The 26,243-nt window shown below is 43.7% G+C and overlaps 1 protein-coding gene across 4 annotated transcripts in view; it reads right to left on the reverse strand.

The window, feature by feature from the left end:
• Nucleotides 1-26,243, reverse strand: part of LOC311245628 (FYVE, RhoGEF and PH domain-containing protein 4-like) — a 281,410-nt gene that overhangs the window by 55,766 nt on the left and 199,401 nt on the right. For all 4 annotated transcript variants that reach the window (XM_084335538.1, XM_084335541.1, XM_084335539.1 and 1 more), the window contains exons 3-5: nt 20,007-20,156; nt 15,071-15,263; nt 3,579-4,029 (exon numbers count right to left, since the gene is read on the reverse strand). In XM_084335538.1, coding sequence (XP_084191664.1) covers nt 3,579-4,029; nt 15,071-15,263; nt 20,007-20,156 — 794 coding nt within the window. The remainder of the gene's footprint in view (nt 1-3,578; nt 4,030-15,070; nt 15,264-20,006; nt 20,157-26,243) is intronic.

The raw sequence follows: 26,243 nt of genomic DNA on the forward strand, positions 1-26,243 counted from the left end.
TCTTACTAGGCAGTTGAGTTTAGTGACACAGCAGCAAGATAATACTTCAGACTTAAAATTCCCACTATTAATGACACACACTTAAATCTTGCTGGTCCTATGAGCTTCAAATGTACACAACACATTTGTGTTACACAATATTGTGCTCACAGTACTGCTTCTCTTTTGACATTGAGCCAATGGCGACTTCCTCTCAGTTTGATATCAGATTATCAGAGGTTTACGAGCTAAACAGATGATCAAATAGACTAGTCTGCTGTAGACAGACACTGTACGCAAATTGTCAAAATCAGATTAATCAAATGAACACCCAAATTAACGTGTGGTGTTTGGGTCTGTGGGACCTCTGGGGGACTCATTGGCCTAATTTTCTTTTAAGAACATGTAAAATAACACATATTCATTGAGTGCGCTCACTGTGCCGCCCCCCCCCCCCCCCCCCCCCCCCCCCCCCACACATTTATATTACATACGTGGAGTTCAGGTCAAGTAAACAATTAAACAAAAAGGTTCACTGTGTACCTTCACTGTCTGTCTCCACCTTGTTACATATTTATTTTTCAAGATAAACATGATTTATTTATTCTATTCTAGATTATAATGGATTTTTTTTTTCTTTTTACAAAACGAGTAGCACTATTGGTAAATGTGATCTATCACATAAATGGCAAATATGAACCATGTATATGCTGTCTAGATTGCTTGTAATTGAGATAAAGTTAACATCTGTTAAAAAAAATCATAAATTGTTGTGGCTTTATTGTTTAAAAATCTCAATAATGTTGTGGGTCCACCAGACTGGGTGAATAACAAAAATGTGAACAAAACACAAGGGTTAATTAACATAGGGAAGTTTTGAAGATCGCCAATTAGGCCTGTCCTTGCCGATTGTCGATTAGTCGTCATTTCCACATTTTCTTCATGATCCCCCCCCCCCCGTGCTGAATGGGCCCCCCACACACTTTAGTCGAGGACAGACCTCATTGAAAAATATCACATGATGTTTTGAGGACAGACCTCATTGAAAATATCACGTGATGTTTTGAGGACAGACCTCATTGAAAATATCACGTGATGGTTTGAGGACAGACAGGCCTGCATGAGCTTTTGACTGTACTCAAAGAACACCTACGGGAGACTGCAATTCGAAACTGGCCCCTGTAAATGTCCTAACCCAACCCCCTCCAATGTACAGTAAATGACCAAGTATGGTTTTGTCAATATTCCAATGTACAGTTTTGCTTGTACAGTGTCCCCCACCCAGGCATAACAAAAAACATATTGTTTGTTTCCTGTTGGTTGTCAGGCCATGGGCCATGGGTAGGTAGGGAATTTATTTTATTTTTTATTTTATTCTTTCCCACGGCGACTATGGATAGGGAATTTCTTTATTTAATTAAAATGTTCACAACAACATGGATGCATGTACTCTGCCAGCATGTTTAATATCCATAATACTAAAGGTTTGACTAAGATTTCTATGAAACTTTATTAAAAAAATAAAAATAAATAAAGGAAAACTGTTTTCTCTCTTTTACTTTTATTTTACTCATAAAATATATTGGGTCGCACCTAAATCGGCAGGGTCGGTCGGCAACCGGAAACAAACCATTATTTTTTTTAGGCCTCACCCACCCCTCCTACCCAACCCCTCCCCCCAACCCCACCCCACCCACCCAACCACCTCCAATGTACAGTACCCTGCATCCCCTTAACAATTGTGTGTACTGAACTGTACTGTACCCATTCTGCAATCTGTTAATAAAGTTTTCAATCAATCAATCAATCATACAGCCGCTATGTCATAGATGAGCCTAGATGAGCTCCGTCGCCGTTCTCACTATTAACATAATAGTATACTATAGTAACTATATTACTAACAAACTATAGTAAACAGAGGTTTCCCCGCCACTGACAGAGCAGAGCTATTTATAAACCGGTAGACAACAGCAGGCCAGGCCTCCCGTGGGGAGGCGATCGTGGCACAAACCCAACAGCTGAAGCGTTCAAACATCTGTTCGGTCTTCGCTGAAAAGAAAACGACCCCCTCTCGTACTCAGATGGATATCAGATGACAGTACAGAGCACGCCCCGACAAGACGCCCAACACACGCGTAGACACGACCGTGCCAGACACCTGTAGTACCGTACGTGACCCTGTGGCACTGTGTAAAGAGAGCGCGGCGCACACACCGCCAGGGTTAGGGGTTCAACACCGCACTCAAGCTAGAATGTATGGGCTCCTGGTACTTGTAAGCCACACTGGATAAAACCCTCCACCATATGGCATATGTATTCCGTGTGTACACCACGCACACACACACACACACACACACACACACACACACACACACACACACACACACACACACACACACACACACACACACACACACACACACACACACACACACACACACACACACACACACACACACACACACACACACACACACACACACACACACACACACACACACACACACACACACACACACACACACACACACACACACACACACACACACACACACACACACTCTACTGTTGAACTTCTGGTTTCACAGCAAGGAGAACTCAAGTCAGATGTCCAAAAACGAATGTACCGTGTCTTGTGTCTCTAATTAAGAGATGCACTTAGTTCATTTTCAGAGGAGAGCTGCTGGCTACCTTTCAGATACTTGCCATGTGTGGAGAGACATTGTAGAAGTAGAAGTAGAAGTAGACAGCTTTATTGTCATTGCACAATACAGTACAACAAAATTTGTTTGTGCAGCACCTAAAAGAACGATACCTACATACACACTCTACCACACAACACATCCATGATGTACCCATAGACACACTACCATATATACATTAGTTGTACCCATGCTCACTATCACACCACACATTCATGTACCCACACATACCCTCTGCTACATAATGCACTTATTCACAAGAACGTTAAAACCGCCGTCTCACTTCCAGGCACCTGGAGTTTGAACATGTCAGGACCGACAGCATGGAAGGCTACTAGATTCCCTCCTGTCACTATTTCCTGCGTAGCAGAGGGTCTAGCAGTCACACTGAGACTATGGAGTTATGAGACAGCAGATATTGTAGTCCTGCTGATGTAGAAATACTTGACACCGGAGATATAAATAAACATGGCACAGGGGTGCAAGGGCACCCATCCCACATAGATGACAAAGCAGGAGACTGTAGCTACAGCAGAGGCACAGGCAGATAGGTAAACAAATAGTCAGATAGACTGAGGGAGGCACAGACAAACACGCATACACACAAAGATATAGATAGATAGATAGATAGATAGATAGATAGATAGATAGATATATAGATAGATAGATAGATATCGATACAGTAGATAGATAGATAGATAGATAGATAGATAGATAGATAGATAGATAGATAGATAGATAGATAGATAGATAGATAGATAGATAGATAGATAGATAGATAGATAGATAGATAGATAGATAGATCGATAGATAGATAGATACACAAAGTTCATAGATACACAAAGTTCATAATGTGAAATAGCAACTCTCAAGCCAACAACAACACTCTCTCAGTACCTTTTGCTCCGTGCCCCCCTCCTCCTTGCTGTGTTCGCTCCGTGTATCTGCTTCAGGCCCACTGTCCTCAGTCCCAGAGAGTGCGTCTGCACCAGTCCCGTCGGCGTGCGCGACCGGTGATTGATCTCCGCTCTGTTCCGCCGCGTCCCCATCCCCCACGTCCCCGTTCACCAGCCCACCATTGTTCTCCCCCTCTCTCCCATTCTCCTTTTCCTCCTCCTCGCTCCCCATGTCCCGGTCCATTTGGGCTAGGTGCACCCCGTTAGCCGCCGGCCCATGGGCATCCTGTGGCGCCGAGCCGGATTCCCCCGACGCGTGCTTCTCGTGTGTCCTGCCGTTGCCACTGGGGGTGACGTCCTGCTGTCTCTGGTAGCTGCGGTGCGCTGGGCTGCAGTTGGATGACTTGCTGACCTGTTTTAGCGGAGAGGCGTCCCTCTTGTTCTCTGTGTTACTGTCAGAGGAAGACAGAAGAGACGAAAGTTAAGTCAGTTAAGTCAAACACAGAGAAAGAGTTAACTTACTGAGACAGAACGGGGGCTGGTTTAGATGTAGGACAGAGAGAGAGACAGAGAGACAGCAGGAGTTAAAACCTACATACTGAGCAGCCCCGTGGAGAGAGTGAGAGAGAGGCAACTGGAGCACTACAGTATGTCAGTGTGTGTGTGTGTGTGTGTGTGTGTGTGTGTGTGTGTGTGTGTGTGTGTGCGCGCGACATAGTTAAAAATAAAACTGTAGGGATGCACACACTTCCTCCTGTCTTGGGGGCTGCAGAGAGTGGTGTGGTGTGCAGAGGAAGTGTAAGAGAGCAGTGGGCAGGGAAGCAGATGACTGGAGGAGGAGGAGAGGGAGGAAAGGTGCAACTCTGGTCCCCGGAGATAGCCTGCTGCCCTAGTTCTACACTCAAACACACACAAGGACACACCACACGCACACACACACAGTACTGTACAGTATCTGTCATGTTTCCCTGGCTTGAGCATGAATGAAGTAGGAAAACAATTGTCACACAATATCAAATCTAGTAACACACACACAGACACACACACACACACACACACAGTACTGTACAGTATATGTCATGCTTCCCTCGAGCATGAATGAAGTAGGAAAACAATTGTCACACAATATCAAATCTAGTAACACACACACACACACACACACACACACACACACACACACACACACACACAACAATTGTCACACAATATCAAATCTAGTAACACACACACACACACACACACACACACACACACACACACACACACACACACACACACACACACACACACACACACACACACACACACACACACACACACACACACACACACACACACACACACACACACACACACACACACACACACACACACACACACACACACACACACACACACACACACACCTGTGTCTGTGAAGGTGCAGTATGGTTAGGGACAAGGTGAGTGTGAAGGTATTAGGGCTGCTCCCTGATAGCCGACCAAATGTTAAGTGGATGAAAAGAGTCTTAGTCGACCGTGATTTCATTGGGCAGTTTGGAAAAAAAAGTGGCGCCTTGTCAAAATGAGGTTGAAATCTTCAAGTCACCAAAGAAACACGCAACGACTAATGGCTTGAATGGTCAACGAGGAAAAGGGGCCATGTGTGATACACTTTAATTTAGTAATAGCAACATATTCATAAGGAAAAGGATTATAGGAAACATATAGTTTCAGCTTTGAAATCTCTCCCTCTCTCTCTCCGTCTGTGACCCACCTGCTCTGCTATGCTCCTCCTCCAGCCCTCTCCTCTCAGCCCTCTCCTCTGTGCCTGAGTACACTGAGAGGATACATTAAGTTAAATTGCTGAGTTAAATGTCACTGTCCGGTAGAAACAGGAAACATCTATAAATTGAGGAACAACAACAGCTTGGTGAGATGAGACGCTACAATAATTTTCTGGGCTGTAGGCTGCTGGAGGTCTTACGTTGTGATACAACATCCTCCGTACCACTTAATGTACGATACTAGCAATATACTGTGTAGCACTTTACTCAATATATTAAATGCATATTTATTTTACATTTTACATTTAAATATTAAATTTTGATCATATAATACTGTGCCACAATTTATTATGGGAAATGTGCACTGCTTAGAGTCTCCAGAGTCAGAAAAGAAGATATATACCAATTTCCTCTCTGTGTGTTCAGTAGAAAGCCATCTGGCTGCAAGCTAGCTTAGCCCAAATGAATGGAAGCAGATATGAACCAGCTAGCTTAGCTTAAAAAATCTGGGAGAGTGTATTTCCATTATAATCAATGGCCTCTATTGCATCATCACTTCTTTATTGCATTCACACACATAGATTCTATGTGTATACAGACAATATTATTATAACATGATTTGTGATTCCTTATCCCTTAGATAAAGTGTACTGTAACTGAATTCTCCCAACACTCAGTTGGACAAAATATGCAGTGCATTAGATATTATTTGTAAGAGACCACGGAAATACGGAAGTGCATTTCCCATAATGTTGCCGTGTTCCTTTAATAAACCATTCGGTAGCACAGTTAATGTTTCAGTACATGACAGCGTTCCAAAATAGCCTCGGCATTAGTACCGGTCTCACGTGCCGCATGGTGGTGAAGCTGGCTCCTGGCAGCATGTGAACCAGATTAGTATAGGCTAATTCTGTTGCTGTTGGCTACAGGCCGTTCTATTCAGCTCTGGGCCCACTAGAGGGCTAATCCCCACAGCCCCACCGGATCTGAATGACATGGCTCTTAAGGACCTTCCTGTGTGGCATTCAGTACACCTCCAGAGAGGGAACAAAGGTGTGGGGAAGGCCTAGCATACAAGACAGAGCTACACTCAACAGAAGCAGATGTATGGGGAAGGCCTAGGATACAAGACAGAGCTAGACTCAACAGAAGCATATGTATGGGGAAGGCCTAGGATACAAGACAGAGCTAGACTCAACAGAAGCATATGTATGGGGAAGGCCTAGGATACAAGACAGAGCTAGACTCAACAGAAGCATATGTATGGGGAAGGCCTAGGATATACAAGACAGAGCTAGACTCAACAGAAGCATATGTATGGGGAAGGCCTAGGATACAAGACAGAGCTAGACTCAACAGAAGCATATGTATGGGCAGGGGCGTAGCTGGGGGGGGGTAGCTTAGGATGATTCCAAGGGCCCAGCACTGGGGGGGGGGGCCCAATTTTTTTTTTTTTTTTTTTTTACTAGACATCACTCAGGTGTATTATTGATGCTCTCATTGATACTATGTTTGTTTCTGAAGTGTGTGTGTGTGTGTATGTGTGTGTGTGTGTGAGATATATATAGAGAGAGGGGGGGCTTTGGTAGACTATTGCATTGGTCCATTCATTGAAGATGAACGCAATGCGACATCCTTTACTAGGCTCACCCACCAACAGTGCAGGTGCTGAATTGCTGATCCGAATGTATAGGTAAAAAGTAAAAACCATATTATGCGCTTACGCGCGCTCGCATTCACTGGGGGCCTACAAATACATTCTTTCATGGGGCCCAGAATATGGAGCTACACCCCTGTGTATGGGGAAGGCCTAGCATACAAGGAAGATCTCGAATTCTTTAGAATTCACACGTGTTCTTCCCGTGCCCCAGGACATCTCAGTCGATTATGTGATTATGTACGCACCACTCTCTCCTGAAGCTACGAATCAGAACCATCCAAACTGGATTGTAAAATCTGCTGCTGCTTTGTTGACAATGAATGGGGCTCTGACTGTATGCTAGAATATAAGCCTCATTTGGGTGTAAGAGTGTGTTCACAAATGCTGACTGAACTGTCGTGGGCCACAGGAAGAACATCTTAAAGGAACACGGCAACATTATGGGAAATACGCTTACTGTCTTCTTCAGACTCAGACAAGAAGATAAGACACCAATTTCCTCTCTGTGCATTCAGTAGAAAGCTATCCGGCTGTAAGCTAGCCTAGCTTAGGGCATACAGTACAGACCCTCATCTGCACCTTTGATCACACTGCCTACTTGCTCATATACGTATATTCAGAGTTCATTATATTGTTTAAACTGCCTATTTTTACCTTTCTACTATACTTTTATTGCCTGTATTTACGACTTCTACTATTACCATGCCCATGCCTGTACCCCCCCTCCCCCCTCCTCCATGCTGCTATGATGCCTGAATTTCCCCAAGGGGATCAATAAAGGAATATCTTATCTTATCTTAGCACAAATTAATGGAAGCGGATATGGACTATCTTCTAGTCTGACTCTGGAGAAGACGCAATGTGCATTTCCCATAAATGTCGGCGTGTTCCTTTAAAATGGGTGGCGTTGCCCTTCAACGTTGCCAACAGTGGGTTGCTACTGCCAACTGAATGTTTTTGGTCTCTAGTGTATAAGCAGATGGGACAAGGGCACCATTGTTTGTGTCCCTAACCACCACCGAATGGGCCTCCCTCACATGCAGGAACCCTGCAGTGACAACCAACCTTAAGACATCCAGAAGAGTCCTGCAGTGACAACCAACTTTAACCCTGTCACTGCCACACGACAGCAGGTTAACCCTTTCACTGCCGCACTACAGAAGGTTAACCCTTTACTATCACACTACCGACGGTTACCATCGGTAGTGTGATAGTAAAGGGTTAACCTTCTGTAGTGTGGCAGTGAAAGGGTTAACCTTCTGTGTATTATCGCAGTGAAAGGGTTTGAACCCTTTTAAAACAGTTTGGTAGTGCGGCAGTGAAAGGGTTAAGACATCCAAAGGAGCTGACAACCAAACCCTTTCACAACCACACTACCAAAGGGTTAACCCTTTCACAACCACACTACAGAAGGTTAACCCTTTCACTACCACATTACAGACGATTAACTGTCTGTAGTGTGGTAGTGAAAGGTTAACCTTCTGTAGTGTGGTAGTGAAAGGGTTAAGACATCCAAAAGATTGAATTCCAGAATGTGCCATAGAAGAAGAGAAAAAGGGAAATACACTGTTTACCAAACTAATCTTTAACAATTGCAACACGATTACAAAAAAAAAACATCCTCACAGAAGATCGACATCTATTCATACACAAGACAAACAACCCAGGCCACTCTCAGATTCTAAAAGGAGAATAATTTTTGCAGAAACACAAACAACTGTGTCTCTTCAATCCCAAATATCTAACCACAAACAGAAGATTGACATAAAACCCATACTGAGAAGACAGTAAGACACTGAACATGAGCGGGCGATATGGACCCTACCTCATATCCCTGGGCTTTCTTCTTACAACTGTGAGTTCTGTCCCACGACTCAACGGGAAGCGTCGTTTCCCCCTCGCCTGTACAAATCTCCTTTCATCCCCTGGCTAACACTCGTCTTGAGAAACGCAGGCTAATCCGCCTTTGCTCTGTCTGTGGCTCTCCTCTATGTCTCTCCTCTGGAGAGGATCAACGAGGTGGACGAGTGGGGAGAAGCTTGCTCTGTCTGTGACTCTCCTCTAGAGCGGATCAATGAGGTGGGTGAGTGGAGAGAGGACTTCTGCTTTGTCATCCTTCAAAGACCAGCAGTACACATTAGGAAAGATAAACGTTTTCCGCTTTTGCATGGCCGACACATCACTGGAGATTACAACAGCCCTGAATAAAGTCGTTGTGGTTCATCACAAAAGCACAAGTGACTTATATTGGACATACTGTATTCAACATTAATAAAGTCTTCCTTTGTAAAATAGATTTAATAAATAAAACCCAAGCCTTGAGATAACGAGGGCAGAATTTGTTGAAGGAGCCAGGAATTCAGAGCGAAATCACACTGAATCAAATGTACTATAAACCTTTTATTTACTCAATGTCAACCTTGAGTGAGATTTATTTTCCAGTTTAGTCCACTAGCTACCACTACTTTTGGACTTGTGTGAAACGATTTTGAATCGGTAGATTCCATACTCATAGCCAAGCTCAGGGACCTGGGCTTGGGCTATGACCTCTGCCAGTGGGTCTTGGACTTCCTGACTGGCAGACCCCAGGTGGTGAGAGCAGGCAACTGCACCTCCTCATCCATCACCCTCAACATAGGGGCCCCCCAGGGCTGTGTTCTGAGTCCCCTCCTCTACTCCCTGTACACACACGACTGTGTGGCTCAGCGGAGTAGCAATACAATCATCAAATTTGCTGACGACACAGTGGTGGTGGGCCTGATCTCTGCCAACGACGAGAGGGCCTACCTGGAAGAGGTCAAGGTCCTGGCGGGATGGTGCCAGGAAAACAGCCTCTCCCTGAACGTCAGCAAAACAAAGGAGATGATTGTGGACTTCAGGAGGTCGGGGGTCAAGGACTACAGCCCCCTCAGCATCGACGGGGCACCGGTTGAGAGAGTCAACAGCTTTAAGTACCTCGGAGCCTACATATCCGAGGACTTGACATGGACCACACACATTGACAGTGTTGTGAAGAAGGCACGACAACGCCTCTACTTCCTCAGGCGCCTAAGGAAGTTCCAAGTCAGTCAGAAGATCCTTAAGAACTTCTACTCATGTACAATAGAGAGCATCTTGACCGGCAACATCACCTCCTGGTTTGGGAATAGCACTGCACAAGACCGAAGCAGACTACAAAGAGTGACACGTTCAGCCGAACGCACAATTGGAGGGGGGCTCCCCACCCTCCAGAACATTTACAACAAGCGTTGCAAGGGCAAGGCTAAGAGAATCATTAAAGACTCCAGTCACCCGAACAACTGCCTCTTTGAACTGCTGCGGTCAGGCAAGCGATACCGGAGTCTCAAGGCGAGCACAGAAAGACTCAGAAGAAGCTTCTATCCCCAGGCCATCAGGCTGCTAAACGAACAATGAATGAACACTACACAACAACAACCACCAAACGCACATAGCACACACATCCACACGCACACACTCACTTTAAACAAACACACTGTAGCACCCACTCCACACACTTTATAGCACACACCCACTTTAAACAAACACACTGTAGCACCCACTCCCCACACTTTATATTTATTGATGAAGGATTGCACTACAACTCGTACACCTTACTGTAAATTGTACCTAAAATTGTACCTCATCCCATTTCTGCTTTGCACTAGATAGTACTGTACATTAGTACACTGCATAGTATTGTATATTATATGGTAACTCAGAACATTGTACATATGTCTATACCGAACACTGTGACCTCATTTTTCTTCTTCTAAATTACATGCTATATTATGTTATTTGATACTATCTTGTCTAGCACAGTCTCTGGAGCGTAACAGTAAGAAGCATTTTGTATGAAAGTATTCTGTACTTCTGTATGACAACTATTAAAGAACTTGAACTTGAACTAGAATAGCGATTCTTGTGTGAATTGATTTTTTTGCACACCCATAGATAGAATATAAACAGAGAAACAACTCTTAACTCATTGAGCGCCAAACACGTAATAATACGTGTTTCCTCGCCAACGCTTGAGCGCCAAACACGTAATAATACGTTTTTAGATCCTTTGATCTTTTTCCTCTGATCCCCATTCTAAATCATCATCCGGATGATTCTAGCCGTCCCTGGCCCGTTTGCCCACGTTGGAATTGCAATGCAGATCGAATATCACCAGGTGGCAGTATCACCTACCCTTGAACTGGAATGGCTTGGTGTTGATAGACGTTTTCCTTTTTTTTGGTAAGGGCTCCTCCAGCTTGAACAGAGATTCACAACGATCGCCTCAAAATTCCGTTGCCGAAGCGTATTTCCCATCGAAACGTGTATAGACATATACACTGGTAATCGTGATGGCGATGCGATCACTTGAAATTATTCTTTTTGGAATACCTTCTGGCTAAGGTAAGGTATATTCTATGTCTATTTTACCGGACGTAAAACATGCTCGACAAGCACGATTACAGTTTTGAGTTAAAACGACCCCCCCCCCCCCCCCCCTTGATGATTTTGTGAAGGTATATATGGTATATACCTTTGATTTGGGAGTATTTGGGGTTTCAGGGGATCAACCAGAACGGTTTGGGCTTATTGCATATAACGCGTTTTATCTTGCGTTCTATGGAAAAAGACTGGATTATCTTGGAAATGCGCAATGTTTAGCGTGTAATAAACGACAAACTACAGTGTGTAGAAACAAACTCTTTTTTCCATGTTGGACTACAAGTAGTGTCTGTCAAATGAGCCACATCATTGTCTCCACAGCTATAATACAGAACACACATACAGCTCTGCAAATATCGTGAAACACCGTGAAAATGACAATTTTAAGCTGGCCTGAAGCGGCAGAGATGGGGACAGTTTATGGCGCTGAATGAGTTAAGGTCAGAACACACCAATCCAACATAAAAAAAACGACCACAGAACAAAGGCGACTCCTATCGTTTCCTGTCGCCTGTACTCAGGGCCGACAAATTTTACACTGGTCACACCACTCTGACTACCTCCAACAGCGATGAGCGCATACATTTCTGCGACTGCGTGAGATTAAATAACTCCACACCAGCAGGTGGCAGTAGTCTGCATCACCAAGGGGAAACGGAAGATCACATAATGTAAACAAGCCATTGTTAACACGTTAGCCATGTTATCACCATTATCACCGCTATAACTGTTATCACCCCACATCACGTCATATCGTATAAATGGTTTTTGTTTCTTATTTCAATATAATTGTTTGTTCCTCTATTTAAAAAATATATATATATTATATTTATTTTTGGGCTTTCTGTATTTTACACCCATCCCAATCTAGTCGTTATGCCAATTCCCTTCCTGGTCGTTGCGTGCATTGCCCCACCGTTGGCCTGGGGAGGGTATAGAACTACCACATGCCTCCTCTGATACATGTGGAGTCGCCAGCCTGACAGCGAGGAGTTTCACTGGGAGAATGTAATGCATGCAGAGGTTTGCGCTATTTCCCCCAGATCCCCCCCTGCTCAACAGGCGCCCCGACCGACCAGTAGGAGTCACAGTTTACAACGACCAGGGCCCTCATTTATCAACAATTCTTAGAAAGTGTTCTATTTTCGTACTTAAGCACAGAATTTAGAATGTGTGTACGCACAGAAATATCCGGATTTATCAACGTGCATACACAGGTCCTACGCTCCTCCCTGTAGATAAATACCATTTTGTTCTTACCGTCAATGCTTGTGCATGATTACCCATATATGGTAATGAAACACCCCCATGGGATGTGAAATAATGGACTGACCCGAGCGAACTATGAGAAACTCCACGAGCGAGATTGTTCACGGAGGCGCTGCCGAACCAAGAAGACACAACCCGTGTTATGGGATAAATATAAGGCTGGCGGACTTGTACATGGTGATGTCAGATATCAACGACTCCCTAAGACCATTGCTGCAATTCTGCCTGGACAGCTCAAAATACTAATAAAGACCGCTCGTTAACCACTGTTTGGCGTTGGTGTGTCATTATTATAACCATGCTGGAATATGAATGCCTTTATTCGTTTAGTTCGATTGGCTACCGGGTATAATATGATTTGTAGAGGCATATGATACAATCTATTTTGTTGTCGGTATTAGGTAGCCTATATGAATTACATATAATAGCAGCCAGCCCATAGCCTACATTATGCAACAGTAACTTGCGCATATATAATAGCACATGGCACAGCCCTGCGAACCCTGCACAGTAAACTAACTTGATCATTAATCTAGCTGTTGTATCTTTACGCTTATGAAAACATTAAATAATATGTATAGGCTATAGGCCGTCGCTTTGCATTAATAGCCTATATTCTCAAATGGCATTTAATGGCTATCCGACTCCTCGCTATCCTCGCGGACAGACCAGTATACCTTATATCATATCATATCATCATATGTCTCCCAGGAATCGTGGGGCTCTGGCGAATAAAGGTTAGAAAGACCCTGCTATGATAGCCTATCCTTTATAATGTTATAGGCTATTTCATTTACAGTTTACTCTATCAGCCTACCCAGCATGTAATACGTTCTTTGTTAGAACTCAACTCGTTATTATTTTGCGCATAGATTGCAGAAATACGGGAACGTTTTGATTTATATTTTAAAGGCTTTGACATTGTAAAACTAAATAAGTGAAATTCTGTAAGCAGAATACAAGTCATATCACCCACACGATATATGCTCTGTATCGGGTTTTGTAATATACATACACTCAACAAATAACCTCTATTCTCGTTGCAATGCGTTTTTTATTCTTTCTTATACAGTAGGAAGGGGGAAGAACACTATATCGTGGGTGTTCATATGACTTGTATTCTGCTTACAGCTTCGAAATTCCACTTGTTTCGTTTAACAATGGCAAAGCCTTTTAAATATAATCAAAACGTTCCTGTATTTCTGCAATCTATGCGCAAAATAATAACGAGTTGAGTTACGCGGAGCGCAGTCAGTACACCCCGTATATTCCGATAACACTATATATAAACCATGCTGCATTCATTCAGAAGGAAAGACCTATTATTCCAAATGCTATTTATAGGGTTTTGACCATAATTACACTACTGTTGCTATTTTACAATGAACTATAATGAATTACGGGGGTCATACAGAACACGTCAGTCAAACTAATGAACGAAAGCTTATTTCCGCGTTGAAACTAATGCATATGAGAGCATATGCCGTCCGTCCGCAGTATCGATATTCTACTGCCGGGCGCCAGGTACGCCATATACGCACAAAGTCAAGTTCACGTTCAAATTGATAAGTCACACACTTTGCTTAGAAATGATCGTACGCACGGGTTACGCACATATCTGTGTGTACGCAACATTGATAAATGAGGGCCCAGGACACATACCCCACCAGCTTCCCACCCGCTAACACTCCCAATTGTGTTAGTAGGGACGACTGACCAAGCCGGAGGTACCGCTGACAGCTGGATTAGATCCCAGAGTCTCTGCGATGGTAGGCGAGTGCTTAGTCCACTGTGCTACCCAGCCGCTTGTTACTCTATTTTGTTTGATCAATGAACCCCCATAAACGCATCTGGACGTCACCATGGTTTTCTTGTGAACGTGTCACAATTAGGAGCCTATTTAGCCTCTTTGCTTACACACTCTCACTCAGCACAGACGGTAGCCTCTCTGAGAATGCCTAGCACATTGCGTTTGCATCGGTCTGAGAAAGTGAAATTAACAGTGTTGTTACTTGTTACAAGCCCTGGCTATTTGTGTTGTGACTTCAGCCAATCAGAATGATCTCTCTTTTGCCTACGTTTCCCGATCGCTCTACGCCGATTCGACATGCCAAAAAACGACTCACCCTGACAAATCCTCCAACATTAGCCGACATAGCAGACATTCAGGACACACCAAACCAACTCAGACCACCAACACTCCCGACCCTAACAGACATTTCAGATGGACGATAACCAGCTGGGTGTGTACCCCCCTTTACATCCAAATCTGCATCCAAGCTTTAATGCCTCAACACCTGTACCTGTTCTCCCACAGTGGTACATTACTGGTATAACACTGTGTGAGAAGACCTGTACCTGTTCTCCTCAAAGTGATTGATGAGGTCGAAGACCTTGGAGTGTTTGTCCTTGGTTCTCTCTCTGGTTAGGGCCCCAACTCCTCCTCCTCCTCCCTCCTCCATGCTGGCTCTGAGCGATGGTCTCTGGGTGTGACCCAGCGGGGAGGAGAGCTCCGTCACCGGGCTCTGGAGGTGGGCTGGCTTTGGAGGCACTAGAGAGGGGGCAGGGGGTCAGATTTAGTGAATGGATGGATGGATGATGGGTGGGTGAGTTAATTGTTAAGATGAATGGATGGATGGATCGATCATAGGTGGAGGTAAGAGTAACAGGAAAGGACAATGAGCATCACTTGATCTGTACAAGACCTTAAGAAACCTTAAGAAATCTATTACAATATTTTTGTATATATAGATGTTAACTCATTGGACGCCAGTCACGATGATAGTCGGGTTAACTCGCTGATGCTTGAGTGCCAATCACGACGATAGTCGGGTTTTAATCGTTATTTCTTTTATTAGCGATATCCATTCATTTTCATCCATCGAACCTGATGTTATCATTGGGAATGGGTCTGAGCTCGCAAAAGGGCAAATACCGCCGCCTATCGTCTCCCGGATGGTATTGCACATCATTGGATTGGATTGGCTGGGGATGTGCATCAAGAAAAAAAGTCCGGTCCAGGTTTTGCTTCTCGGGCATGCAGTATCGTTGTACCACGTTGACTGGGGGGACTGGGAGCAGCGTGGATTATGTGTTTTGGACTATAACGTTGGATCAATGGACGCGATCGATATTTGGACTGGCGATCAGGAATTGGATTAATCTTTTTGCAGAACATCTGATGTGAGGTAAGGACTCACAATGTTTTTTTTTATAGCGATCACAACGTGTCTGTGTGTGTGTGTGTGTGTGTGTGCGTGCGTGCCGTTGGTGCTGAGCAAGGCACGGATAAGTGATTTTTCAGCCCGCTTTTGTTAATAATTTACGTGTTAAAATAAACGTGTTTTGTGTATTCCACTAAAGGGCTATTATCGCGTCTTTCTCTGGAATTACTAGAAATCTCCAAAACTATACTCGTATTCAAAACGGTATAAAACGGAAATGTACCGATGAAAAAACAATCCGTTTCGTACATGTTGACTGCAAGCAAGTCATTGATAAGCGACAGGTGTATTAGACCCATAGCCATCATTTAAGATATATTTTAAGCACTCGCAAATTTCCCCATCCTCCCATTGATTAAAGCGGTGGCGTGCTAGCCCTAATTTGGTCATATGGGCGTGGCGGTAAATGAGTTAATGACAGAAATCTATTCAACCTTTTCCGGGACGTTTTAATATTTAAGTGTGGAGTATTTTGGGCTGCAATTCTTGTATGAAAGGTGCTAAACAAATCAAGTTTATTTTATTTTAATTTTTTTATGCTCTTTTTCTCCGCCTGATATTACATTTTTCTCCCCATCCCAACTTAGTCGTTATGCCAATTCCCCCCCTCCCCTACCTGGTTTTTGTGCGCATGTTCCTCCTACTGGTCGGTACAAGGGAACCCTGAAGTCTACCACACGCTTCCTCCGACACATGTGGAGACAGCCAGTGGCTCTTTTCTCACCTGGCAGCGAAGACTGTCATTGGTGTAACGCGTGGGAGGTCACGCTGCCTTCACCATTTCCTGCCTTTCGCTGAGCAGGCGCCCAGACCTGACGTGTAGGCGTCGCTGTCCACAACGCCAGATTACCACCCTCGACTTGCCTCCTGCTAACTCAGCCAAACGAGTTAGTATGACGATCGGCCAAAGCCGCAGGCAATGCTGACTCCGGGAGTCGAGACCGCAGCCTCTTGCATTGGTGACGAGCGCAATCTCCGCTACGCCATCCGACCGCTATCAAGTTTATTTTTATTATTATTATTATGTCGACTTGCGGCTTTGCAGCTTGACCAAACAGTGATGGCCCTTGTGTGACCCAGCATCAACCTTGATGAGGGAACCTCTCCATGTAATGTTCAACGATGAACTAAAGGGGGCAGTATAAACTACTTCAAGTAAAATCCTGACCCCCCACCAGACCATGACCTATTTGACGCCCTGACTAAAATACAGACGTTATTGACATAGGAAGAAGAAAAGAAAAAGAAAAGAAAAAAAGAGGAAGTGTTAAAAGTTCCGACTCATAAAACTCTTCTTCTGGTCTAAACTCTCCTCAATTCTCTCAGAAGCTCAAGGATTATGGGATTTAAAGGTTCCCGTTTGACTTATGACCAAGGTCTTCTCTTATCTTTGGGAGATGATTCACTAGGCTGGAATAAAAGTGGAATGCAGCTAGGTAGTCCCCAGGCCACGTTACGTAAGCGCCTCTTTCACCGTTTAGCCTGTGTTTAGTTGTATACACTCTGAGTCACAGCTGACCTCTGACCTGTACAGCGCACACACTGACTATAGTGAAACACACACCACTGTAGTTGTGCTCAGAGGGACATTGAGCAGCATTTAAAGATCTCCTCCAGATGTACTTTACAATCTTAAAGTAAATCTTCTACATTGAATAACAATTTGTATGAATACATTTTTACTTTTACTTCAAATTGTTCAATAAATGACTGAAATTGGCATCTCTTCACGTTTACTCTAATTTAAAATGTAAGGTTCTATGAAGATGCAAATTGAAAACAAACACCCATTTACCAGGAATAGATGGCATGAAATAGATGGAATGTTTGTGTAGTTCTCTTTCTTTCAACATTGGTAACCACTTTCGAAAGAGAAAAATGCATAATTTCTAATTATCAGTTTAGAGACATGTGTGAGATTATGTGCAAAGATAAATCTGTAAATATTTTCTGTGAAGTGCCCCTTTAAGAATGTCATTAAGGAAATCCAGACTGTATCACACTTCCCATTGCCCTGCAGTCCAACATGATGAACATCTGTTGGATTATCTAACGTGATTTTCCATACATAGCAGATAATGAATATATATTGATATTGATAAAGGTCCTTCTGAATATCGTAACCTTTATTTTCCCCTCATGTCGCCTCAACCCTAGTATGATGGCGTAGTAGGTAATCCAGTGTTCTGATGATGAGCTGAATGACTAATCCAGTGTTCTTCTGATGATGAGCTGATTGACTAATCCAGTGTTCTGATGATGAGCTGATTGACTAATCCAGTGTTCTTCTGATGATGATCTGATTGACTAATCCAGTGTTCTGATGATGAGCTGAATGACTAATCCAGTGTTCTTCTGATGATGAGCTGATTGACTAATCCAGTGTTCTGATGATGAGCTGATTGACTAATCCAGTGTTCTGATGATGAGCTGATTGACTAATCCAGTGTTCTGATGATGAGCTGATTGACTAATCCAGTATGGGTTTAGAGCGGTCTGGGGTAATTCCCGAAATGCTGAGTTATAGCCTTATACGTCAATTCTACTATAAACAATGCCGTTTCTTGCCTGTACACGCTACTATTCCCAAATCACATCTATGTCATAGGTATTATGTTTCATCATGAAGGCATGAAATGGGGGGGGGGGGGGGGGGGGTGTTATCGTTTTTATCAACTTTTTCTCCTCCTTTTTTCCTCCCATCCCAATTTAGTCTTTATGCCAATTCCCCCCTCCCCTTCCTGGTCGTTGCGCGCATTTGCCCCCACTTGCCGGGAGGGTTGAAGACTATCACATGCTTCCTCCGATACATGCAGAGTCAGCCAGCCGCTTCTTTTCACCTGGCAGCGAGGACTTTCACTGGGGAAGTGTAACGTGTGGGAGGATCACACTACCTCCCCCAGTTCCCTCCCTCGCTGTGCAGGCGCCCTGACCGACCTGTAGGAGTCACTGTTTACAACAACCAGGATACACCCCACCGGCTTCCCACCCGCTGACACTGCCAATTGTGTGAGTATGGACGACCGACCAAGCTGGAGGTACCGCTGACAGCTGGATTCGATACCAGTGTCTCTGCGGTGGTAGGCAGACGCTTAGTCCGCTGCGCTACCCGGCCGCACTCCCTTGATGATTTTGTGAAGACACATATGTATATGGTATATACCTTTGATTTGGAAGTATTTGGGGTTTCAGGCGATCAACCAGAACGATTTCTGCATATTGCATATAACACGTCATATCTCGCGATCTATGAAAAAATACTGGATTATTTTGGAAAGGGGCGATGTTTAGTGTGTAATAGTGCACAAACTAAACTACAGTATGTAGAAATGAACTGGTTAGTCAGTGATGGACTATGAACAATGCCTGCCTATGAGCCATACTATTGTCTCCATAGCTATAATACAGAACACACGATGGGTCTGCAAACATCGCTAAAATTGTCAATAACGCTGGCGCCATTAAGTAAAGATGGGAAAAGGGCGTGGCACTCAAAGAGTTAAAGAACTCCTACACTCGGAAACACGTTTTTTTTTTTACTCCTCTTGGGGGAGACCTTTAGTTTCAGCATACAGAAGGCTGAGTAGATATTGACATGTCTTGAAAGAATATAAGCTGCTGACTTGGAATTCCTGGTAAATATCAATGGGTGGTTGTTGCCAGTTTTATAGGTATCCATAGATCCTTGCGTTCTCAAAGAGTGTAATGGTGTAGAGATGCTGCTAAGCCATTTACAGTAGTTTATTTAACAACTAGGTGGGAAAGACACATTCATACAAATTGATATTCAATATACCGGTAGATGTTTATAATACATCTGGAGGGGATCTTTAAGCGTGACTTGGAATTGGTTAGAACCAGGGCCCAGTTATTAGAATACTGGTCGATTCAAAATTACGTAGGTAGTGGACTATAGCTGATGGTTTGGTAACTTTGGTTTGTGTCAACTGCACTGACTCAGCCTGATTAATTTCAAGTATTTTTTTCTTCTTATTTAGTTGGTTAATAACAGTGCTGGTTAATAACAGTGCTGGTTAATAACAATGCTGGTTAATAACAATGCTGGTTACCTTCTGGTTTGGGCTGCAGACGAGAGCTGCTGGCAGAGCCTCTTCCATTGACTCCCCCCTTGTCGTTGGTCCTCCCGCACGCCCGGCTCAGACACGCCCTTGCGCTGGGTAGGCTCCCCTGTCCGCTCGACGGACTGCTACTGCCTAGAGCTGGAGGAGAGAGAGAGAGAGAGAGAGAGAGAGAGAGAGAGAGAGAGAGAGAGAGAGAGAGAGAGAGAGAGAGAGAGAGAGAGAGAGAGAGAGAGAGAGAGAGGAGAAAGAGGAACAGTAAACATCTCTGAGCATCAGAACAACACTATGTTGTGGGTGTGTGCTGTGAGGTTAAGGAGAAAACAGAGCAAGATAGATGGAGAAGAGCCTACTGATTGATTGATTGAAAACTTTATTAACAGATTGCAGAATGGGTACAATACAGTACGGCTCAATACACACAATTGTTAAGGGGATGCAGACCAGAGAAAGACTTTCGTCTAGTTTACATCAGGGTCCCCCATTTTCAATTCATCATAACATTTATGACATACACGACATACAGATATACAGTACTGTTACATCCAGACATTTATGACATACAAGAAGATATACACATATACAGTACTGTTTAAGAGACAGAGTTTCTAAAAGAGAATATATAGATTTGAGGGGGGGGGGGGGGGGACTGTACATTTGTCTAGTATGTCATATATGGTATGATGAATTGAAAATGGGGGACCCTGATGTAAACAAGACGAAAGTCTTTCTCTGGTCTGCATCCCCTTAACAATTGTGTGTATTGAGCTGTACTGTATTGTACCCATTCTGCAATCTGTTAATACAGTTTTCAATCAATCAATCAATCAATCAATCAATCATTCAATCAATCAATCAATCAATCAATCAATCAATCAATCAATCACAGTGGCTCAACATTTTTATAACTTTTTATACTTTACTTTATATTTTACTCTTGATTTATGATGACATACGATAGAATAATTCTAAGAATTACTAGTAAAGTCAATATGTTTTGTAAACAAATTACAGGCTCTGCTAAATGTAAACCGCCCCCCATCCAAAACTGCAGAGTACACCTTTAATTCTATGGGCGTCACTTGGACATTGAGCAACGCTTGGACATTGAGGACCTGTGAATCGTGCAGAATCATAACAGTGCATCACATGACCGATCAGTGGAAGGAAGCTCTACAAACAAGAGCGATGCATGACAGCCATAGATAAATATATATAAATGCACCATTCATTACTTTCCCAGTAACAAGTAAAGTAGTGAGAGAGAGAGAGATATAGAGAGAGAGAGAGAGAGAGAGAGAGAGAGAGAGAGAGGAGAGAGAGGAGAAAGGAACAGTAAACCTCTCTGAGCATCAGAACAACACTATGTTGTGGGTGTGTGCTGTGAGGTTAAGGAGAAAACAGAGCAAGATAGATGGAGAAGAGCCTACTGTTGATAGTAAACTGTTATTAGATCATTTGAAGGCCACACTCAGAGAGGTAGACTTTGTTTCCACCACTGCTGACATGTGGACAGCTAACAACAGAAACTAAACAGGTTGTACCTTACTTTTGCAGAGGGGTTAATTGAAAGTAACGTAAATAATTACTTTGACTTGCAGATAGAGAGATGCATATAGCGGTGCGTTCTTTATACTATACAGTTTTCCTAAAATTACATAGAATATCACCAACATTTTAGCTGCTTCTCAGTCTGCTTTCTGCGGGAGGCGGAGCTCAGCGGCAGTTCCTCAGGCGTGCGCGCACTAGGGATGGGTACCGAATTCGGTACTGTTACGTTCCAGCATGTGGCTGTTGTATGTTGTTTGTACTTTTGTGCCCCCCCCCCTTTCTCTCTCTTTCTCTCTATCTCTCCTTCTCTCTCTCCCACTCCCTCCACCTGCTATACTCTGATCCAGGTTCCTGTCCTTCATCAGGACACTAATTGGAAACAATAATAATAATAATAATAGATTTCATTTGTAATGCGCTTTACAGTTGCGGGGCAACTCTCAGAGCGCTACAGTTAAGGGACTTAAAAGCTAGCGAGAATAAAGGAAAGAAAGAATATAAAAATAGGCAAGACTAAAACATAAAATAGCAGAGAAACATAGAATAATAAAACTGATAAAATAAATTGGTAAAAGAACATAAAATGTGTGGAGCAAATTTTTTTTGATAAAAGGTCAACAGAAGGCTCTACTAAAAAGGTGGGTTTTGAGGCCTTTCTTAAAAACATCCACAGTCTGTGGTGCTCTCAGGTAGTCAGGGAGAGCATTCCACAGACTGGGAGCGGAGGAGCAAAAAGCCCGATCTCCCATAGTGCATAGATTTGTCCTTGGGCGCTGGAGGAGGTTTGCCTGGCCAGAGCGGAGATGTCGAGAGGAGGAGTGAGGGGTGATGAGTTCTTTGAGGTATAGGGGGGCGTTTCCGTAGATGCATTTGTGGGTGAGCAGGGAGACTTTGAATTCAATCCTGAGTGAGACAGGGAGCCAGTGAAGGGACTTGAGGATGGGGGTGATGTGGTGGTATTTCCGCACTCTCATCAGGATCCTAGCAGCGCTGTTTTGGATACATTGTAGCCTTTGGATGTTCTTGCTAGGAATCCCGATGAGGAGTGCGTTGCAGTAATCCAGCCTGGAGGAAACAAAGGCGTGGATGAGCTTTTCGGCATCTGACAGCGTGAGTGAGGGGCGTAGTTTGGCGATGTTTCTAAGGTGGTAGAAATAATTTTTGTATAGTTGATTTATGTGTGCCTCAAAGGTCAGGTGAGGGTCCATTTTTACCCCTAGGTTGGTTATTGTTGGTGACAGGGTGATGTTTTGGCCGGAAAAGGTGATGGTGGTGATGGTGGATGAACGAACCTGGTGTGGGGTGCCAATGATAATGGCTTCAGTTTTTGAACTGTTTAGCTGTAAAAAGTTGTGCTTCATCCATGCCTTGGTCTCCTCCAGGCATGTGGTCAGCGTGGAAGATGGCAGAACTGTGGATGGGGTGGGGTTTATTTTTAGGTATAGTTGGGTGTCATCAGCGTAGCAGTGGAATGATATTCCATGCCGGCTGATGACAGAGCCAAGGGGGGAGCATGTAGAGGGTGAATAGGGTGGGGCCGAGGACTGATCCTTGTGGGACACCACAGGTGACATGATGGGTGTCAGACCCTGCCTCTCCCAAGGAGACATACTCCGTTCTTCCGGTGAGGTAGGATCTGAACCACTCAAGGACAGAGTCTGAAAGTCTGATGGTGGACTGGAGCCGGTGAAGGAGGATGTCATGATCGACGGTGTCGAAGGCTGCTGTGAGGTCAAGGAGGATGAGGAGGGAAGGAGAGCCAGCATCAGCCGTCATCAGTAGGTCATTGGTGACCCTGACCAGGGCAGTTTCTGTGCTGTGGCCAGAGCGGAAACCTGACTGGAACTTCTCGAGAAGTTGGTTCGAAACCAGCCAGTCATCCCAGCCATCAAGCAAATCACCAGTTGACCAATCGGAAGCCCTCCTCTTGTTTTAAAACCCATGTAGCACTTCCAGTTTCCCCCCTTCTTTTTGTCTCTATGCTGTTGGTTAAATGTTTGACTCTGATATATTTAGCCAACTTGGTACAAGTGTATGTGTGTGTGTGTGGGTTGGGAATTGGAGCAGGTAAGGGCCCAACACATTTGGTGCTACACGCGTAGTGGTATTATTGTCTAGACACACTAGGTAAAGAGTGATGCCACTCATTGTAGGTTTTGGACATAACGTTTGGTTAGTCAGTGTAGGTAGTGAGCAGTAGGTTTTATTTGACCTTTGTTTGTATATAGGTAGACAAGATATTCCTTACTGAGTTAGTTGTGTTTTGTTTTACTTAGTTTATTCCTTTGGCATCATTCAAGCTCCTTTTCCCTTCTCCCCCCCCCCCCTTTCCCCTTGGCTGTGTGTATCAAATCCACCATTGTCATTGTCTATTAGTCTGTTTTGTTTGTATATATAAAAGGCACAATATATTACTTTCTTTCACCTAAACTTGTTGTGGGCATTGAATTATTTATCATTTGGTTCATTCATCACTAATTACAACACAATCAGCTTTTATGTTATTCACCCCTTCCCCTAGACATACTGGGGTTGTAACAGGTACTTTTAAAGGTACTTACCGGAACACATCGGTACTACAGAGTATTGATTCACGTGAAATACCGTTGTCGGTACAGTAAAAAAAAAAATACACTTTATTTTTACTTTTTTTTATAATTTTTTTTTCTTCATGTCAACGTTCACACGCACAATATACGCTTACCTAGTATTTGACTTGATAAAACAACAAAGCAGTCGGGGCAATGGCAAGCCGAAAACGGTCGAAACTAAAGTGTGGTTATTTGAAGTTTGGATATTTTTTTTTACAACTGAGGTAGGTAGATACATTTTTTTTAGACTAAAGTACAGAAAAAAGGTACCGTTGGGTACCGGTATCGATTCACAGGTACCGGTACCGTATCGGTTCAAATGTGAAAGGTACCCATCCCTAGCGCGCGCACACACACACACACACACACAGTCACACACAGTCTCACACACACACACACACACACACACACACACACACACACACACACACACACACACACAGACACACACACACACAGACACACACACAGACACACAGACACACACACACACAGACACACACACAGACACACAGACACACACACACAGACACACACAGACACACACACACACACACACACACACACACACAGACAGTGGACAGCCGCAAACATTTTGGGTTTAAGCTGAATGAGAAAGGAGAGCCCATTCATATTGTAGAAGAGCTGGTATATCAACTGAACAACCATTTCATTCTCCTCCATTGAGTGAATATTTCCCTGCATAACTCCTAATAATACAGTACCTGGGTCTGGGAGGGTAAACCCAGTATTAAGGTACTGTATACCTACCCGTCATGGATCCATGCAAAGGATAGAATAACATTGTAATATCATATTGTGACTGACCATATGTCCCAGGCCCTATCCTTTAGTTCACATGACCATTTGGTCCAATGTTGAGGTGCAGTAAACACACATACGATATAAACAGCTTGAGGCTAAATATCCAAGGTTCAGACACTTTGAGGCCATTATCCAACTAATGATGCAGTCGATGATCGGCAGCACTGAGCCTTAACCCAACCAGCTGACCACAGATGTTACAAACCAGCCTCACAGAGTGTTTAAGATAGAGCAGGCAGAGAGACGGACAGAGAGACAGACACAATGACAGAACAGACTGGCAGGGATTTACAAGTGTGTTTACAGTACTAGCTGTACTGTACTAACTCTTTTACCTCTGCCTGAACCCATGGCTTTTGCAGAGACACACACTCACGGGCGCACACGGCTGGTGCACTAAAACCTCCTTACATGGTGTCATGTCACCAGGGTAAAGCAGTAGGTGGTCTGTCTCCTTATAAAAACACACAGGTTTGACTATTTAGTCCATTCATCTCTATTTAAATGGTCATGGACATTGATCTGTGGTTCGCACAAAGTGATCAAGGTAGCTTAGTTTGTTCTAGGCTGCTTAGCCAACAGGTATGGACAGACAAGAGTCTGTGTAATGGTCTGTGCTGCAGGAAAACAAAGTTCCTGGGACCATTGTCCCTCTACAGTGTTCACTCAAAAAGGCTTAAGGATCCCCTCAGGATGTGTAAAAGAAAATCTATATTGAATAACAATTTGTATGAATATGGTTTTCCCAACCAATTGTACAATAAACTGCTGAAAATGGCTTAGCAGCATCTCTACACCTTTACCACGGATCTATAAATGTGCAAAGTAGCAACAACCACCCATTGATATTTACCAGGGGTTCCAAGTCAGTAGCTTATTCTTTGACATATCAATATCTACTGAGCTTTCTGCATAGCTGAATCTAAAGGTGTCAAGTTACCACATATTGGACCATGAGAGATTCAACTTATTAGTGACATTACACATGCAACTACGATTTAAGATGAGATAAGATAAGATATTCCTTTATTGATCCCCTTGGGGAAATTCGGGCATCATAGCATCATGGGGAGGGGGGAGGAGGGGTACAGGTATGGGCATGATAATGTAATTTCATGGAAGTACAGAGAAGCTCTCTCCCTCTCCAGGAGAAGAATGTGTAAAAAGGTGCTCTGGTGACAAGTTCTGCACAAATAACAACCTGTATAGTCAACGTCATACCTCCACGAGCAGTTAATTATAATAATAATTAGTGTATTGG

Source organism: Notolepis coatsorum (assembly GCF_963971535.1).
Source record: "Notolepis coatsorum genome assembly, chromosome: 18".
In the NCBI taxonomy this organism is placed as follows: domain Eukaryota; kingdom Metazoa; phylum Chordata; class Actinopteri; order Aulopiformes; family Paralepididae; genus Notolepis; species Notolepis coatsorum.